The sequence below is a fragment of the Cucurbita pepo genome, chromosome 3, assembly GCF_057944985.1.
Source record: "Cucurbita pepo subsp. pepo isolate OVF chromosome 3, ASM5794498v1, whole genome shotgun sequence".
Lineage (NCBI taxonomy): Eukaryota > Viridiplantae > Streptophyta > Magnoliopsida > Cucurbitales > Cucurbitaceae > Cucurbita > Cucurbita pepo.
This window is the reverse complement of record NC_141800.1, coordinates 5,169,857-5,187,894: the sequence shown is the minus strand read 5'-3', so window position 1 is coordinate 5,187,894 and position 18,038 is coordinate 5,169,857. Positions and strand designations below refer to the sequence as shown.

Below are 18,038 nucleotides of genomic sequence, written 5' to 3'. Positions count from 1 at the left end.
AATTTTATATTGGAGTAATTTATTTAACCCTATAACAACAGTTTTCTACAAAATGTTTGTTGTATTGATAAAGATACTTCAGTCACTTTTATGTTCAAATCTCTTTATCCATAATTAATTAATTTAATTAATTTTCTAATTAAGTTGCTGCGAGTTTCGATTCATTTTGGTAGCAATGTTCGATCCAGTAAATTTAAAGAATCGAAAGAATTTCGATGACTCGAAAAACTCGATTAATTCAATCCAACCTATACAGCTTGAGTTGAGTTGAGTTCAAATAAATAAAAAGCAGGGTTAATAAATGGCGTTTCGCTCTTAAATTGAACCGACTTAAATTTATTGTTAATTTTAAAATATACATTGTTTTACTTACGATATAATTATATATATATAATTTATTTTTAATTTAATTAAATAATAATTTTTTTTTATTTATTCTCTGCAAAATTTAATTAAATGTTTGAAAATAAATTAAAAAATGTTGAACGAATGACCCGAATTGTGAGATCTCACATTGATTAGAGAGAAGAACGAGTGTCATCGAGAACATTGAGCTCCGTAGGAGGATGGATTGTGAGATCCCACATCGGTTAGAGGGTGGATTGAAACATTCTTTATGAGGGTGTGAAAACCTCTCCATACAGACCTGTTTTAAAAACTTTGAAGGAAAGTCCGAAAACAAAAGTAAAAAACGACAATATCGGCTAGAATAACCCAAACCCAAACCACCCTAACTCAAAAAATTTATAGTCGGGTTGTGTTGGGTTTATTATTTAATAAGATCTAAAACAATGTTCTAACCCGACTCACAAACACGGCTACTCAAATATTTTATGGTTGGATTAAATTGAATTCATAATTTGAATAAAAGAATTACAACCGGAACAAATAGATTGGATCTAATAAAATGTCAATGTAACCCAACCTAACCCTAAACACTCCTGTGATCTCAAGAACGGTTTCATCTTTTTATAATATAAGTTACAAATGTGAGAATCAGCGAAGACATTATTATCGTTTTAATTAGTTAAACGATTGAGACGTACATATTTTTCATTACGACAATAAACTTATTTTATATTTTATAAGCGCGACAAAAATGTAAATTTAATGGTACAATTAAATATATAGTAATTTTTGTAATAATTTGAATTTTTTTACTTAGTTTGTAAATATTTTCTAAATTTAGCCATGCATATATTAAGGTCCTCTTTTTTTACTGGGAAAATCCAAATATAAGATTTTACCATATTAACAGTGTTATGGCCAATTTCATTTTAATCTGGAATTTACTTTATTTTAAAACTTCAAAAACTCTTTTTTGTTCTTTTCTTCTTTTTACTTTAAATATTTTGGTCTGATATCTTCATGAACAAGTAAAGAAAAAAAGGGTCCACTGCACTATAGCCCATTGTCGGCTAATATCTTCCCGGGCCCAACGTCTTTACTAACACGCCACCTCGTGTCCATCCCCTTTCAGGCTCAGCCTACTTGCTGGCACATCGCATGGTGTCTGGCTCTAATTCTATTTGTAACCGCCCAAATCCACCGCTAGCTGATATTATTCTGTTCAAAAATTTTAAAACGCGTCTGCTAGACAGAGATTTTTACACTCTTATAAAGAATGTTTCGTTCTCTTTCCCAACCGATATGAGATCTCACAATCAATCCTAAGATGTGAGGAGTTCGCACCTCACCACCATATCGTAATTTGGATGTGAGCGTTAGTTAGAATACCTAACTCTTGAGTTCCTTTATTGGAGAGATGTACTTTGGTAGAGCTTGACCATGTGACTCTCCAATGGTCTAGAGGTGCTCGGTGGAGCTTGTTATTGATAACCGATCATTGAGTAGTGCCAGATGTTTGTGTAGGGTTTATGCTCCTGTAATTTGTGAGTATAAGCATTTAATAACCTTCTCGAATCTTTCCTGCCATGTACGGTAAAATATGCTTAGTGTCACAATCGCACTCTTTAAAATAGCAGGATAGCGATTGTGTGACACTTGTTATAACCAAGCGAACAAGTCAGCTGCGAGAAATTCGGGATCCTGTCATCTTCATTTGGTCGTTGGTATCCTGTCATTTGTGATCATTTATGGCTTCACATTTCGTAAGCGAGATGTAACAGTCCAAGCTCACCGTTATTCTACTTTAGTTCATTACGTATATCCATTTGTAATAGCTCAAGCTCACTGTTAGCTGATATTATCCGCTTTAACTCATTACGTATCGCCTTCAGTCTCACGATTTAAAATACACCTCTTAGGAGAAATTTCAACACTCTTATAAGAAATGATTCGTTATATTCTCTAATCTCGAAACGAGAGAAACGACAAAATGGTCAAGATTCCAACGATCCCAATCGTTTGTGTTCTATGTATTGGATTACTTGGTGCAATTAAAGCTTACGTTGAGAAGCCAGAAAATTGCCTTTTATGTATATGTTCATGTCATTGGCGGATGCATTGCTGACGCAATTGGGACATCAGCATGACAACGGTTGGAGCAGGTTGGTTGGTCGGTCGGTCGGTCTCCGACCCAAATCTAAAAAGTGAAAATACTGTTAGAACGTCCTAACACAATGGAAACTATAACATAAACACGGAAAACGATCTATCCTGGTATTATTCAATGACCTCTTCAATGAGAAACGTCATCTGTATGCAGTTTTCTTGTCTTTATCTGAAAAATGTTAGAGGTAGAATGAATATTTAAAAATACTTACCGAGTGATCTTATGGTTGGGACCGAGAAGTATGATCACATACAACATGATTTAATAAAATTACTATTTTGCCCATTTTAACAGAATTAGATGCAATTTCACTTTCTATTTTATTTTATTTTGAAAATATCAAAATAGTTGTTTTAATAAAAATCATGGACAAAAAAATCTCACGTGTTTCGATTATGTATGAAATATATAAATAAATAAAAAAAATTATTAGGATTCAAAGAAAACCACGATTAAAGCTAAATTTATGATGACTATGGTGGATTTTGATAAAATTATCGGATGATTAATTTGTTCATTAATCAAACTTAAATTTACCATGAACATAAATTGAAAAGAATTTAGGGTGAAAATTTAAATTTTAGTTTGTTAAACTAGTAAAAATGCGATTAGTTTACTACCAATTATTTTAGGTTAAATTACAAAAATATACGTGAACTTTGCCCTCAGTTTAAAAATTACCTGTATTCTCTCAAAATTACATTTGGTAAATATTCTAAACTATGGTTGGAGTAGAAGTCTATTAGAATTTTAGACGAAAATTGGGACTTACTATGGTTGAGGTAATTTAAAATCACTGACATACTATCCCATGTCTCAATTTTTGTCCGACATTTGATAGAAGATTTTAACTCTAAATATAGTTTTGAAACAAATTTTTTTTAATTAGATCCAACTATCCATAAAGTTAAATATTTTAACGTCAATTTAAATTCATAATTAATTTTTAAAGTCAATAAGTGAAATAGCATAAGATAACATGGGTGACTAATACACACCATTTGTTAAGCTAACTTATTCTTTAAGTGTATCCACTGAATCGAATGGAATCTTATATGAAATTTAGCTCATAATGAATAAAATAAAATAATGCTTCATTGATTTGAAAGTCATACCTAAACCACGGTGGAAATTTGAAATGAAATTGACAATAGTTAAATATAGAAAACAATTAATATAGTAAACGCATTATTTATAGTAAATGGTTATATATAGTAAACCGCTATATTTAATAGGTAACTATACATAGTAAATCTATTATATATATAGTAAAGGTATACACATTAAATAGTGTATATATTTCGTTTGGTAATGTTTTGAATGTGTTTTTTTTATATGGCAAAAAATAGTTTCTAAAAGATGCAAATTAAACATTTTCACTTTGTAACGATTTAGATCTGCAAATATTGTACTCTTTTGGTTTTTCTTTCGGGTTCTCCTCGAGGCTTTAAAACGCGTATGCTAAAGCAAGGTTTCCGCACCATGGTGGTTTGTTTTCCTCTCCAACAATGTGGGACATCACAATCCACCCCCTTCGTGGCCAACGTCTTCGCTGACACACTTTCCTTCCTTCAATCGATGTGGGATCGCCCCCAAATCCACCCCCTTTGGGGTCAACGTCCTTGCTGGCACACAAATATTGTCCTTTTTGGAGTTGAAATCCATAACCACTAAGCAGCACGATCTCAAGGATTGGTAGACCTAAAGTTAGTTTGGTTGTCATTGGGTTATTTATTTATTATTATTATTATTTTGTTCTTCGAACTCTTCATTTAGATCAAGTGAGTTGTGCCAGTCTCATGGGAGACTAGATTAATGAGTTAACTGCCAATTTTCTTCCTTCTTGACCTTAAGGTTTGACCTAAGGACATTTAATTAAATTATTAAATTATTTATTTCTAGCAAAAGTATCTATTTAAAGAGAATTTTAAACGTGTAAAGAAACAAAATTATATATTTTTATAGGTATATATTTAAAGAGAATTCTTCGATAAATCTTATTTTTAATTTATACAATTAATTTATATTAAATTGAAATAATAATAAAATATACTGGTTTATTTAAAAAATAAAAAAAAACCAATTTCCGACTAATTTTAGATTTAATAAATTATGGAAACAAAACTTATGTCAGATTAAAAAAAAGTATTTTAAAAAACCAAAAAAAAAAAGTAATTTAAAATTCTAGAAAATTGCAGAATTTCAGTAATCTCCTCCGTCTTCACTTCCATTTCTAGAGAGAGAACAAGATCTAGAGAGAGAGAGGGAAAATGGAGGGAGAAGTCATTAACTTCACCATGGTCTGGTTAATCGTCTGTATGTCTCTCTGTTACTGCCATACCGCCGGAAAAATCCTCCCTCCCGGCGCCGGCCGGTTCCTCGCCATCGCTCCCGTCGTCCTCCTCTTCTTCCTCCTCCCTCTGCAGCTAACTTCAGTCCACCTCGGCGGCGCTACCGCCTTCTTCATCGCTTGGCTCGCGAACTTCAAGCTCCTTCTCTTCGCCGCCGGCAATGGCCCTCTCTCCGCCACTCCGCCGCTCCCTCTCCGCCGATTTCTCGCTCTCTCTTGCTTGCCGATCAAGATCCTCCAAAACCCCTCGGAGAAACAGAGCCCTAAAAATCACCACGAAACCCTAAATCAAGAACCAAAATCGTTCCTCAACTACTGGATTAAAGCCCTAATCGTTGCATTAATGGTGAAATTGTACGATTACTCGGAGTTTATTCACCCGAAAGTAATCTTGTTCATTTATAGCTGGCACGTGTACTTTTTTCTTGAGATTATTTTAGCGATCACGCAATTCTTCGGACGGACTCTGCTCGGGATCGAACTCGAGCCGCAATTTCACGATCCGTACTTCTCGACTTCGCTTCAGGATTTTTGGGGGAGGCGGTGGAATCTGATGGCGACGAACATTCTTCAGCCGACGGTTTACAAACCGACGGTCAAGATTGCCGCTAAGGTCGTCGGACGGAAGTGGGCGCCATTGCCGGGAGTGATGGCGACGTTTTTGGTGTCGGCGATTATGCACGAATTGATATTTTATTATTTGGGCCGAATGAAGCCCAACTGGGAGCTGACGTGGTTCTTTGTTATCCATGGATTTGCTTTGACGGTGGAGATTCTAGTGAAGAAGGTGTTGCCCGAGAAGCGGCGGCTACCGGCGGCGGTATCGGTGCCGGTGACGCTGGTTTTCATCTTCTCCACTGCGATTTGGTTGTTTTTCCCGCAGTTCATGAGGTTGAAGATTGACGTGAAGGCGTTTGAAGAGTACGCGGCGTTGGTCAGTTTTATAAAGAAACTCGCTTTCCCATTGGTCAGTTGAGTTTTTTCTTTTTCTTTTCTTTTTATTAATCATTTAAAATTAAGGTTATGGAAGTCCGATCATGATGGATCAATAACCTATAAGATCTTTATAGGATCTTTAACGTCTTTTTCGAATAGTATTAACATGATCCAAGTAAGCATCATATATAATTAGTTTATATAAGATCGAATTATTAAATATTTTAACGTCTTTTTCGAGTAGTATTAACATGATCCAAGTAAGCATCATATATAATTAGTTTATATAAGATCGAATTATTAAATATTTTACTACTTTTTTATAAATTTATTAATCGAGAATATTAATATTTCATAAAAAGATCGTGCATTCGAGTTTGTTACGACGGTGGTTACAATGACTTTTTGTAGCTGATTTAATAGGATGATATTTTTTATAATTTATTTAAATAAATTATAATTCAGTCGACATATCAAATAAAATAATAATTTATTTTGCCACATAAATAGAAAATACGTCACGTTTTAAATTTTATAAAATTAAGAATTCATACGCGACTTTGATTATGTATATATATAAATCAATTAAAAATGATTAAATCATTAAAGAAAAAGTATAAAATATTGGTAGCACATTTTCAAGGGTATTATTATTATATATATTATAAAAATAAGTAATTGGAAGCAATTTTACGCAAATAAAAGAAAGTCAAAGGATCCATGGACAACTTCAATATATTTTAAGATCGTGTATAAATCAAGTATATTATAAAAATATATCATATGCTATTTTCATTACATTTTATTACAATATTCGTATTATGTAACAAATATATATTTTAAATTAACTTAGAGTTATGTTATAATTATTTTGATTGGTTGGTGGGATTATGTGAACATAATAATTTTATTTATTTATGTGATTTAAGTTGATTTAAAAATTAGAATGATATTAAAAAAATATAAGGAGATTTCACTCCTCTCATAAATTAATTAATATTAGTGTCAATAATTAACATTTTATTGAAATAAAATTATTAATGTATATAAATTAATATTGAAACTGTGAAAATATTTGATACGTAAAAAATATATATTTGATTGCAAACGCTCATGAAAATAAATGATGGGATTTGCGTTGACCAAGGTCAAGGTCGATAATTCATCTTTTTTGTCCCAATGCATGTCGTGACTCTATTGGAAGTGTTGTTGTGCACTTTTCACTCTCCCACTTGAGTAAATACGCATTGTTTTTCGAGAACCGCTCTCTTTCCTTAACTAGAAACGACTTATGGTACCCATCATTTGTATGAATCGAGAGAAGCCAATCCCCTCCCTATTCTCTCTCGTTGTGTTCTACCCTTCCTTTAGACAGGCCACAACTAGAGCATACCGTCTAAACGTCGAATGCAAGAAAACAAGCCCTAAAGTAAGGAAAAGGGTAAGATAAGATAAGACAGCTAAGCTAAAGACAAGGAAGTCCCGTCCAACAACTACTGATATCTCTCAATAAGTAGGAGGCAACTAGCAATGTCAGCTTCTGAAAGATTATATGATATGAATAAAGATTACACTCTAAGACCCGTTTTTCACATGATTGAGTTTCATTACATTAATGAACTCAGCCGAAAATACTTACACCCCTTTATCAAACCTTCCCTTTTGAATTATAATAAGGTCGTAATAGGATTCCGAACCTTTTTATACACGGTCTCGTGGGATTACTCTAATCTCTATTAAAAGCTTATAATCTAACTTAAACATCAAAGTCCACACGACAAACATCACATCACTATGTTTTACAAGTCACTTTTTTCCTCAAAATTACAAAATTACTATGTGGTTTAGCGTTGACCCGATTACAATATCAACAACTAAGCTCGATCTTGATTCGATATTCATACCTTCTTCATTTCCTATAATATATTTTGTTGGGACAACTTCCTTGATCCCACGAAACCCCATTTTATTTCCTACAAAATCCTTTCAAATCGAAAACAAACAAGAACAAGAACAAGAACACACCTCCATTCTTGAGCTCTGTTCCGCCATTAATGGCTGCCGAGATTCATGCATTCATTCAAACTCTGTTCCTGATTTCCACTTCTCTCTGCCTCTGTTTCTCCATCAGAAACTCAATCCCAAATGGGTTCCTCAAATTCCTCTTCGTTCTTCCCTTCTTCTTCCTCTTCCTCTACATTCCTCTCCAATTCCAAACCATCCATCTCCGCGGCACCCTCGGCTTCTTCATCGGCTGGCTCGGCAGCTTCAAGCTCCTCCTCTTTGCCTTCGGCAAAGGCCCTCTCTGTTCCGCCGCCACCTCCTCCTCCCTCCGCCGCTTCCTCGCCGTCGCCTCCCTCCCAATCGACATCCCCGAACACAAACCTCCACCCAACCGCTCCGATCCCGATCCGCTTCTCCCTCTGAGCTTCGCCGCAAAATTAGGGTTCCTAATCCTCACATTCGCCGCGATCTATTTCAAAAATCGATTCTACCCAAATGTGGTTCTAATTTTCTTCTGCCTCCTAATTTACCTCCTCCTCGAAATTCTCATCGGCGGAGCCACCGCCCTGGCGGAGGCGGTGCTCGGAGTCGAGTTCTTGCCCTTTTTCGATGAGCCCTATCTCTCTGATTCGTTACAGGACTTTTGGGGGCGACGATGGAATCTAGTTTCCTCCAGAATCCTCCGCTCCGCGGTTTTCGATCCGTGCCGGAAACTCGCCGGCACTTTCGTCGGGAAGAAACCGGCGGCGATTATAGCGGTTATGGCGACATTTGCTGTCTCCGGTGTTATGCACGAACTGATTTACTTCTACATGGGAAGACTGGCGCCGACTTGGGAGGTGAGTTGGTTCTTTCTGATACATGGAGTTTGTCTGGCGGCGGAGATGGCGGTGAAGTCAGCGGTGGGAGGGAGGTTCCGGCCGCCGCGGGTTGTCTCTGGGCTGCTAACGATCGGGTTCGTGATGGCGACGAGTTTTTGGCTTTTTTTTCCGCAGCTTTTGAGGTTTAAAGCGGATGTCAGAATGCTTGAAGAGTACGCGGCTTTGGGCGCGTTTGTGAAGAGTGTGACGGCCGAGATGATCGCACCGTTGTTCATTTCATTTCAAGTCAAATAAATCTTTCATTTTACTAACCTAATTAAATTATAATTTGGGATCTAAACTCTTTAAATTTGTGTTTAATTCCTTCTTTTTAATTCAATTATGTTTTAAATTTTTAAAAATAATGGATTAATGCACATTCCCATAATATAATATTTATATTATATAAAAGAATATTAATAGAATCGTTTGTATCATCGTGATATATATATATATATTAATGAAATCTATTTGTATCATCGTGATTCATGAGGAATTGCTTTTCGAGAATTTTAATATTTTATTTATAAAATTATATTAGGTTTATTATTTATTTATTTATTTATTTATTTATGTATGATGACCTTCCAACATAATACTATTCACATAAAATATATGTGTTCCTGCTTTACTTTCGAATTTTTTTAAATTTTTTGATAATGTCTTTATTTATATAAGTATGATATTTTCTTTAATTAGCCCCACGTTGGTTGAAGAGTGGGAACGAAATATTTCTTATAAGGGTTTATTCTTTAGTAGCATGTTTTAAAATCATGAGACTGACAGTGATACGTAACGGGTTAAAACGGACAATACCTGCTGCGGTGGGCTTCGTCACAACGACAACACAATACGACTCTACTGCTCCAACGAGGATGAGGGCTGTTGGATGATGAAAGTCCCACATGGGCTAATTTAAGGAATGATCATGAGTTTCTCGATTGGTATGAGACTTTTTGGAGAAGCTCAAAACAAAGCCATGAGAGCTTATGGTCAAAGTGGACAATATCATACCATTGTTGAGAGTCGTGTTCATCTGACAAGGGCGACAAATTTCGTTCGGGAACAAACAAACTCATAAAATATTAAAGAAAAACACATATATAACATAAGAAAGGAAGGTTCACCATATGATAGTGTGACGATGCTTCATCATATGGTCTGTCATTTATTTTAAAGACTTACTAATTATTAAAATTAAAAGTTTCGGAGATGGCGTTAAAGTCAGCGGTGGAGGGGAAGTTCCGGGGGCCGCCGGTTGTACCGTCGTCATTAATGATTGGGTTCGTGATGGCGACGAGTTTTTGGCTGTTTTTTCCGCAGCTTTTGAGGTTTAAATCGGACGTTAGAATGTTTGTAGGGTACGCGGCTTTGAGCGCGTGTGTAAAGAGTATGATCGCCGAGTGGATCATGCGTTGCTCATTTAATTTCAAAGACCATAAGTTTTTATTGTAAGTGGTTAATTTACAAATTTGGTTATAAACCGTAAATTTAAGATATTATAATGAAACTTTTGAAAACTCGAGGGTATTCTACTTTTGAAAGTTGAAGGATATTTTTGAAACAAAATATTATCAATTTCCAACCAAACCTAACGGTAAGAGCATTTTTGAACTTTTTTGAAAGTTTGAAGGTCCTATTAAAAGTTATGAAAATTTAAGAGTATTTTATTTATTAATTTTATTTTATGAAAGGTAAAGTTTAAGAAGATTTGATCTAATAAACAACTTTGATAAATATTGTAAAAGAATCAGAAAGGATCGAGTTCCCAATCAAACTCAAATTGTGTGCAATCAAACAGACCTTTCACTTTTCCCAGAGCTCTCTGCCTTTGCTTCAGCAATCTTAATGTCTGATCATCTACTTCTTCCTTTCTCATATGGCACATTTTCCTGCAAATTTCTTTCCATTTTGATTCAAACTCACAAGCTGCATACCAAAGTATACAAAAACAGCATCAGTAATGGTGTGGGAATGATTTTATCCAACATTTATTGGTTCGAAAGCTCTAGAGAAATTTGATTATCGGGTTGGTGGTCCAAATAGAACTTCAAAACATGATTTCTAAGTGTTTAAAATGTGTTTTGAGTGAAACCAATCATATTTTTAAGCTCTTGAGATATGAACTTGAAGAATGTTCATAGCAACAAGTCGAGACGCCTATGCATGGGGCCATTACTGACGCCCCTTGCCTCCCGTCCTTTCTTTCTCTTGGTCTCACCCAGCAACCTCCAATTGTCACTGAGACTACTTCAACAAGTGAGCTACTGCGGAACACTATGTTCCTGAACAGTCTAGGAGAAAGGCCACCTGCACAATGTGTTCACCACCACACCGGCTGACTAGTGCATTGGCATGGTTTGCCTAATTGGCCACAACGACCAGCCTTCTTTCCTTTATCAGTTTGATAAATAAAAAAAACTGAAAAACAAGGGGGGCTTTCAAGCTGCTATTTAAATTAGAAATGCTATAAGTTGCAGCTTGTTTCATTTCCAAGGGGGAAAATCAAATCAAAATACACTAAAGATGGAAGGCCCCATTTGGAAGGTATGAGTCCTAACATGCATATAATTTGGGAGCGGGAGATTACCAGACTAGCACAACTTATGCACACCTCAGCTATTCTCACAGGACAACAATCTCACCCTATGTACAATATTCTACATAGATCGGCACCATAATTTGAACTCATTCTCTCCAAGTTCTTCATTATTTACATGGTCTTTGTTGACAACTATGTCAATCCATGATGATTAAAATGCATCTTATAATAAATATCAGCGTGGAGCAATGAATAAAGATTGTTTCTCAGGAAAATAGTACTCACAATACGAGAAAATCTGAAATATATTTGACCATTGATGTCTAATGTAGCAGCCCAAGTTCACCACTAGAAGATATTGTCCGCTTTGGCCCGTTACATATCGCCATTAGCCTCATGGTTTTAAAACGCGTTTGCTAGGGAGAATTTTTCACACCCTTATAGAGAATGTTTCGTTCCCCTCTCCAACTGATGTGGGATATCACAATCCACCCCCCTTGGGGGCCCAGCGTCCTCGCTGGCACACCGCTCGATGCCTGGCTCTGATACCATTAGATGGCCGAGTTGGTCAAAGGTGTCGGGTTAAGGTTCTGGTCCGAAAAGGAAAGTTCAAAGAGAACAATATCTGCTAGCAGTGCTAGCGGTGGCTTGGACTGTTACATCTAACTTAGGAAGATCACTACCAAAACAAAGAAACTAGGAAATATCTCACCTGTTCAAGAGCCCTAAGCAACATAATGTCTAGAATGACTACAATCACAAATAGGCAGGCAATGCCCTTGAAATTCTATTTTAAATGGATACCTTGACTTTGGTCTTTAAAACCATGAATTTTGCACGCACAAATCCAGGGTCGCCCCGCTCGAGTTGCCTTTGCACCACCTTTTATTTCACCATTATGTTGTTTTAAACTGTACAAGAATACAACTTCGTGACATTAAGAAATATTTGAATACCGCTTATGCAGAAAGGACATGTAAAAGCTGCAAAGTGCAAATTTGAAGCATATCTCACAACAGTGTGGGCATGATCCCAAAACACTCCCTATCTTACAAGCTCGAAAGAAAACCAATACCTCAACTGATTAATCAAGCAGTTCAGCATCTAAACCCAAGTTCTTTTTCAAAGACCAACCTCGTCTTTATCCACCAAATTGACTCAATACAAAGTTATATCCATAACAAGTGACACAATTTGAGCATATTTTTCAAAGAAATTGCACTTATTCACCTAGTAACGGTTGTAAATTGACATAAAGAATCAGATTCATGAACATTTTTGGTACATTCCCTTCTTCTATTCCCTTCTCCTATGCATACACCTACTGAAATTCATATGGTTCATCTCTCATATTGATACATGAATCATCTTGTATGCTTATATAAATGATCTTCTAGGATGGTTATTGAGATTGAGTGTCATTTTGTATTTACCTAGTGGCATTTGAGAGGAAGTGAGACTTTGTATATACACTTTGATTATTGTGATTGGTTGCAGTCCGTGGATGAATCACGTAAATCTTTGTATCTCTTTGTTTAATTTCTGTTCATGGGTGTGTGAGTTTGATCGAGTCAGATTATTCAACAATATGAAGCCAAATGTTTAACCTAAAAGCTCGAAATATCACTTTTCAAGGCTAAATCGAACACGACCTAGAAAAAATTTCAACACCAAATCATGGAATCTGGGATTCAAACAAGAAACGCAAGAGAAGAAATTCGACATACCGTCGATCAAAGTCGAGGGTGACTCCTACATAGGTTTTGATGGGGGGATTGGAGGAGATGATGAGATAAACGCACCATTTCTTCGGCTCCGGCTCTGATTTGACGATCAATGTTGGAACCTTAGTTGATGCAGAAGAAGAAGATTTCGAAACTTCTGAGCTTGAAATTGGGAGTTTTTGGCTACGAAATGTCTGAGAGAGCAGCCTCATCATAGTCTTCGTTCATCGGCGCGGGTTCGAACCTTCCCGTTTGGTTGACCGTTTTTCCCCCGGATTTAATTTGATTTAGTTTTAGGACATAGCAATATTTTAAATGTCTTAATTATGTTTATTTTCATCCTAAAGAAAATATGCACACTCATATTTATAAAAAATATATAATAAAATAAAATAATAGTCCGACCATAGAAAGGAGATCTGCCCCCGAGTGGACAAGTGAGGATCGAAGATCTATATTATATTTCGTCAAGACTCCGCTCTTACCCAAATTTTTGTCTGTATAAAAGACTATATTGTAATATTGTTATTTGACTTTTTAAAATTTATGGTAAATATTATATTCCAGTCTGTTTGATTAAATTTTTGGAAAACAAAAAATTTGGTTGGATTTATGGGTTGATATTTTTTTTGTTGGACTGACGGGACAAACTCAAAAATAGAGTTACAACTCAACTAAATCGGTACCATACTTTAAAAAAATATTAAAAATATTTAAAATAAGGAAAAGCAAAACCAATCTTGATGGCCGGTCCAATTCGAGTATGAACAGATCAAACCGTCTTGAACCGGACCGTAAAAGTCCCTTTTTTATTTTATTTTTAAAAAAAAGTTTTGCAAATGGAAGTGAAATGGATGAGAATCCTATCTGCCAACGCGAATGCAGAGATTTGGCCTGTTGGGTCATCAAAAACAATCCCTTCTAAGCTAACCCATCTCCTTTTTTCTTTCTTCTTCTTCTTCTTCTTCTTCTTCTTCTTCTCAAATGGTTGCTTTATCTTCCCCTTCTGTAAGCCACTCTCCCATGGCTCGCCCTTGTAATCTTGCCTCCCTTTCTCTTCCTGGGTTCTCCTCACTTTCCCTTAAACCTCCGGCTTTCATTAATGCCCCCAAGAAACTTCATGGGCTTGGCCTCATAAGAGCCTCTGTTGCTGTGGAGCAGCAGGCAGGGAAGACCAAGGTTGCTCTCCTCAGAATTGGCACCAGAGGAAGGTATAACTTCTTTGTTTCGTGGGTCTTTTTTCGATTTTCTTTTGGTTTATGTTTTAGGATGTGTTCAGTTTCTAATCATGAGTTTGTGGCTGATTTGAGGGATAATGTAGGGCATTCAGTTGTTGTTTAAGGGTTTGGATCACTTCAATTTGTGCCTTTTAACTGTGATTAAGTTCTGATAAAGTGTTTATGCTGCTCATGCTATCAATCATGGCAGTGATAGTGTTTTACCTTACAATCTAAATGTTTGGATCCAATCTGGTGTTGTAGAGTAGAATCAGTTCTTCGTTTGAAGAGTAAAACTAATGTGAGATCCTACGTCGGTTGTGGAGGAGAATGGAACATTCTTTATAAGGGTGTGGAAACCCCTCCCTGGCATACGCATTTTAAAATCTTGAGGGGAAGCCCAGAAGGGGAAGTTCAAAGAGGACAATATATGTTAGTGGTGGGATTAGGTCGTTATAAATGGTATTGTCACTAGACATTGGGCGATGTGCCAGTGGAAGGATGAGCCCCGAAGGAGGGTGGACACGAGGCAGTGTGCCAACAAGAACGTTGGGCTACGAAGAGGTGTGGATTGGGGTCCCACGTTGATTTGAGAAGGGAACAAGTGCGAGAGAGGACGTTGGACCCTAAAGGGGGTGGATTGGGAGATCCCACATCGGTTGAGGAGAACAAAACATTCTCCATAAGAGTGTGGAAACTTCTCCGTAGCAAACGCGTTTTAAAACCTTGAGGGGAAGCCCGGAAGGGAAGCCCAGAGAGGACAATATTTACTAGCGATGGGCTTAGGTCGTTACAAATGGTATCAGAGCCAGACACCGGGCAATGTGCCAGTGGAAGGTTGAGCCCCGAAGGAGGGTGGACACGAGGCGGTGTGCTAGCAAGGTCATTGGGCTCAAAAGGGGTGTGGATTAGGGGTCTCACGTCGATTTGAGAAGAGAACAAGTGCCAGTGAGGACGCTGGGACCCAAAGGGGGTGGATTGTGAGATCCCACATCGGTTGGGGAGGGCGAAACATTCTTTATAAGGGTGTGGAAACCTCTCCCTACCAAACGCGTTTTAAAAACCTTAAAGGGAAGCCTAGAAGGAAAAGCGTAAAGAGGACAAGGTTACTTCATTTTCTATATGCTTGTTTGATTGGGTTTACTTTATCTTCTTCTGTGTCAGGACAGCCCATTAGCACTAGCCCAGGCTCATGAGACAAGAGACAAGCTCATGGCTTCCCATCCTGAGCTAGCTGAAGATGGTGCCATTCAGATTGTTGTAATCAAAACCACTGGTGACAAAATACTCTCTCAGCCACTTGCAGACATTGGTGGGAAAGGCTTATTTACAAAAGAGATTGATGATGCACTTATCAATGGTGACATAGACATTGCTGTTCACTCAATGAAAGATGTCCCAACTTACTTACCTGAAAAAACCATCCTCCCGTGTAACCTTCCGAGGGAGGACGTCCGGGACGCATTCATTTCTCTACGTGCAGGTTCACTTGCCGAGCTTCCAGCTGGAAGCGTCGTCGGTACAGCTTCACTGAGAAGAAAGTCTCAGCTACTGAATCGATATCCGTCCCTCGAAGTAAGTATGGTGTGTTATTTAATGGAAAAACATCCAAAAAGTTTATGTTCTACGTTTACATTGTTGTTGTGTATGTTGAATTCTGATTCTTGATGGAATGTTTATGTGTGAGATCCCACGTTGGTTGGAGAGGTGAACGAAGCATTTCTTATAAGGGTGTGGAAACCTCTTCCTAGTAGACTCGTTTTAAAATTTTGAGAGGAAGCCCTTGAAGGGAAAGCCCAAAGAGATCAGTATCTTCTAGCGATGGGCTTGGACTGTTACAAATGGTATTAGAATCAGACACTGGACGGTGTGCCAGCGAGTACACTGGGCCCCCAAGGGGGTGGATTGTAAGATCTCACATCGGTTAGAGAGAGGAACAAAGCATTCTTTATACGGGTGTGGAAACCTCTCACTAGCATACGCGTTTTAAAACCGTGAGATTGATAGCGATATGTAACGGGCCAAAACGGGCAATATCTACTAGCATGGTAGTGTTTAACGAGTCTTAAATCTTCAATCTTGTATGTTGGTTCTGATGCTCGCTCTCGTTTTTTCCATTGTTTGTTGGTGTCACTCGTTAGGTACTCGAGAATTTTCGGGGTAATGTCCAAACAAGGTTGAAAAAACTAAACGAAGGAGTAGTCCAAGCAACACTATTAGCTCTAGCTGGACTTCGACGTTTAAATATGACAGAAAACGTTACTTCGATCCTTTCAATCGATGAAATGCTTCCAGCTGTTGCTCAGGGAGCTATCGGTATCGCCTGTCGAAGCGACGATGACAAAATGGTGCGTTTTCATTGGCTATACAAATCAATATTTGTCCATGAAAGTTCATTGCTTGAGAAACACAACTAAATGACATCTTATTTGAGCTGAACTTCGCCATTCCCGTTTGGTTTCTCATTTGCAGGCTGAGTACTTAGCCTCATTAAACCATGAGGAAACAAGACTGGCTGTTGTTTGTGAGAGAGCTTTCCTCGAGACTCTTGATGGATCATGCCGAACCCCGATTGCGGGATATGCGTCGAGGGATGAAGATGGCAATTGTATATTCAAAGGGTTGGTAGCTTCCCCGGACGGAACCCGAGGTACGATCTCAAACGTTCATGTTCGAATGAAGTAACTTCTACATTGCTAGAACATTGAATATCTACATATTTTACAGTTCTTGAAACTTCTCGACGAGGTTCGTATGCCATCGACGATATGATAGCAATGGGGAAGGATGCTGGGAAGGAGCTACTTTCTCGAGCAGGTCCGGGTTTTTTTGATAGCTAGTTAGTTTAAAATTTAGGATAAAGATGAAGGCTTCATATCCAAATCTTCAAGTGAGTAGGAGTTATGTTCATCCTTTGTTTTGTTAATTGGTTGTGTAAATTAGAATAGAAATCATTTAGACTATCTTGGGTTCCTCAAATAAGTCTATGCAAACTAGCCATTTCTAATCCTCAAGCTCTATACAAACATGTGTTACTCTTTAATGGTCGTATTTGATCCGTTGATTGGATGATCGAACGCTCCGACCCGAACCGAAAGCTACCGAGCCTCTTCATGTTCACTTCTTCATTTACAAATGATACGTTTGGAATATAAACTCTCTTGTACCAGCTCAAGTTTACCGCTAGTAGATATTGTCCTCTTTGGACTTTCCCTTTCGAGCTTCCCCGCTAGCAGATATTGTCCTCTGGGCTTTCCATTTCGGGCTTACTCTCAAGGGTTTAAAACATGTCTACTAGGGAGAGGTTACACACCCTTATAAGGAATGTTTCACAATTCACCCCCCTCGGAGCCCAGTGTTTTCGTTGGCACACTGTCTGGTGTCTGGCTCTTATACCATTTATAACGGCCCAAGTCCACCTCTAGTCGATATTGTCCTCTTTGGGCTTTTCGTTTCAGACTTCCCCTTAAAGTTTTAAAACGCATCTATTAAAAAGAGGTTTCCACACCCTTATAAGGAATGTTTGGTTTCCCTCTTCAACACTGACGTGGGATCTCACACATATCCTTCCCTGTCAAGGGGAAATCATAAGGGCAAATCATGACATTTAGAACCATATCCTTGGTTGGGTGATTGGCAGAATGAGCAAAAGCTAGAGGGTTCCTATGCTCTAGAGCACCACCACCATGCTCAACTCGTTAAGACATACCATACTTAAACGAATATTAGCACCCAAACCCCAGGGTTGGGGATTGATTACAGTCCCGTCATACCTCGTGATCAGATAAGGGTTCTGAGCATCAACTCTTGGATATGCAAGACGAACGTAATGATAATGAGCAGGAGAGCATATAACATCGAGGTATGTTGTCACGAAAGATCACACATCA

The 18,038-nt window shown here is 37.5% G+C and overlaps 2 protein-coding genes and 2 pseudogenes across 2 annotated transcripts; 3 read left to right on the top strand and 1 right to left on the bottom strand.

Moving 5' to 3' along the window:
* Positions 1-4,709: 4,709 nt before the first annotated feature.
* Positions 4,710-6,023, top strand: LOC111790916 (acyl-CoA--sterol O-acyltransferase 1 pseudogene; annotated as a pseudogene).
* A 1,812-nt stretch (positions 6,024-7,835) lies between these two features.
* LOC111791073 (acyl-CoA--sterol O-acyltransferase 1 pseudogene) lies at positions 7,836-8,944 on the top strand (annotated as a pseudogene).
* A 1,373-nt stretch (positions 8,945-10,317) lies between these two features.
* LOC111791212 (Excinuclease ABC, C subunit, N-terminal) lies at positions 10,318-13,234 on the bottom strand. Its single transcript, XM_023672473.2, has 3 exons — positions 12,935-13,234; positions 12,012-12,118; positions 10,318-10,594 (listed from the first exon to the last, which is right to left on the bottom strand). Exons 1-3 carry the CDS (start codon positions 13,144-13,146, stop codon positions 10,416-10,418), a joined length of 498 nt encoding a protein of 165 aa, XP_023528241.1. The 5' UTR covers positions 13,147-13,234; the 3' UTR covers positions 10,318-10,415.
* A 565-nt stretch (positions 13,235-13,799) lies between these two features.
* LOC111791833 (porphobilinogen deaminase, chloroplastic) lies at positions 13,800-17,191 on the top strand. Its single transcript, XM_023673317.2, has 5 exons — positions 13,800-14,142; positions 15,318-15,723; positions 16,290-16,496; positions 16,621-16,798; positions 16,876-17,191. The coding sequence occupies exons 1-5, from the start codon at positions 13,916-13,918 to the stop codon at positions 16,986-16,988; spliced, it is 1,131 nt and encodes a 376-aa protein (XP_023529085.1). The 5' UTR covers positions 13,800-13,915; the 3' UTR covers positions 16,989-17,191.
* The last annotated feature ends 847 nt before the right edge of the window (positions 17,192-18,038 follow it).

What these genes read in the sequence shown, in the direction of transcription:
- LOC111791212 (XM_023672473.2), bottom strand. Translation starts at nt 13,146, where the DNA reads ATGATGAGGCTGCTCTCTCAGACATTTCGTAGCCAAAAACTCCCAATT. An exon ending in ACCCTCGACTTTGATCGACG is followed by an intron (nt 12,119 to 12,934) that starts GTATGTCGAATT and finishes ATTCTTGTACAG; the next exon opens with TTTAAAACAACATAATGGTG. An exon ending in TTTTAAAGACCAAAGTCAAG is followed by an intron (nt 10,595 to 12,011) that starts GTATCCATTTAA and finishes TTTGGTATGCAG; the next exon opens with CTTGTGAGTTTGAATCAAAA.
- LOC111791833 (XM_023673317.2), top strand. Translation starts at nt 13,916, where the DNA reads ATGGTTGCTTTATCTTCCCCTTCTGTAAGCCACTCTCCCATGGCTCGC. An exon ending in AGAATTGGCACCAGAGGAAG is followed by an intron (nt 14,143 to 15,317) that starts GTATAACTTCTT and finishes GTGTCAGGACAG; the next exon opens with CCCATTAGCACTAGCCCAGG. An exon ending in TTCCCCGGACGGAACCCGAG is followed by an intron (nt 16,799 to 16,875) that starts GTACGATCTCAA and finishes CATATTTTACAG; the next exon opens with TTCTTGAAACTTCTCGACGA.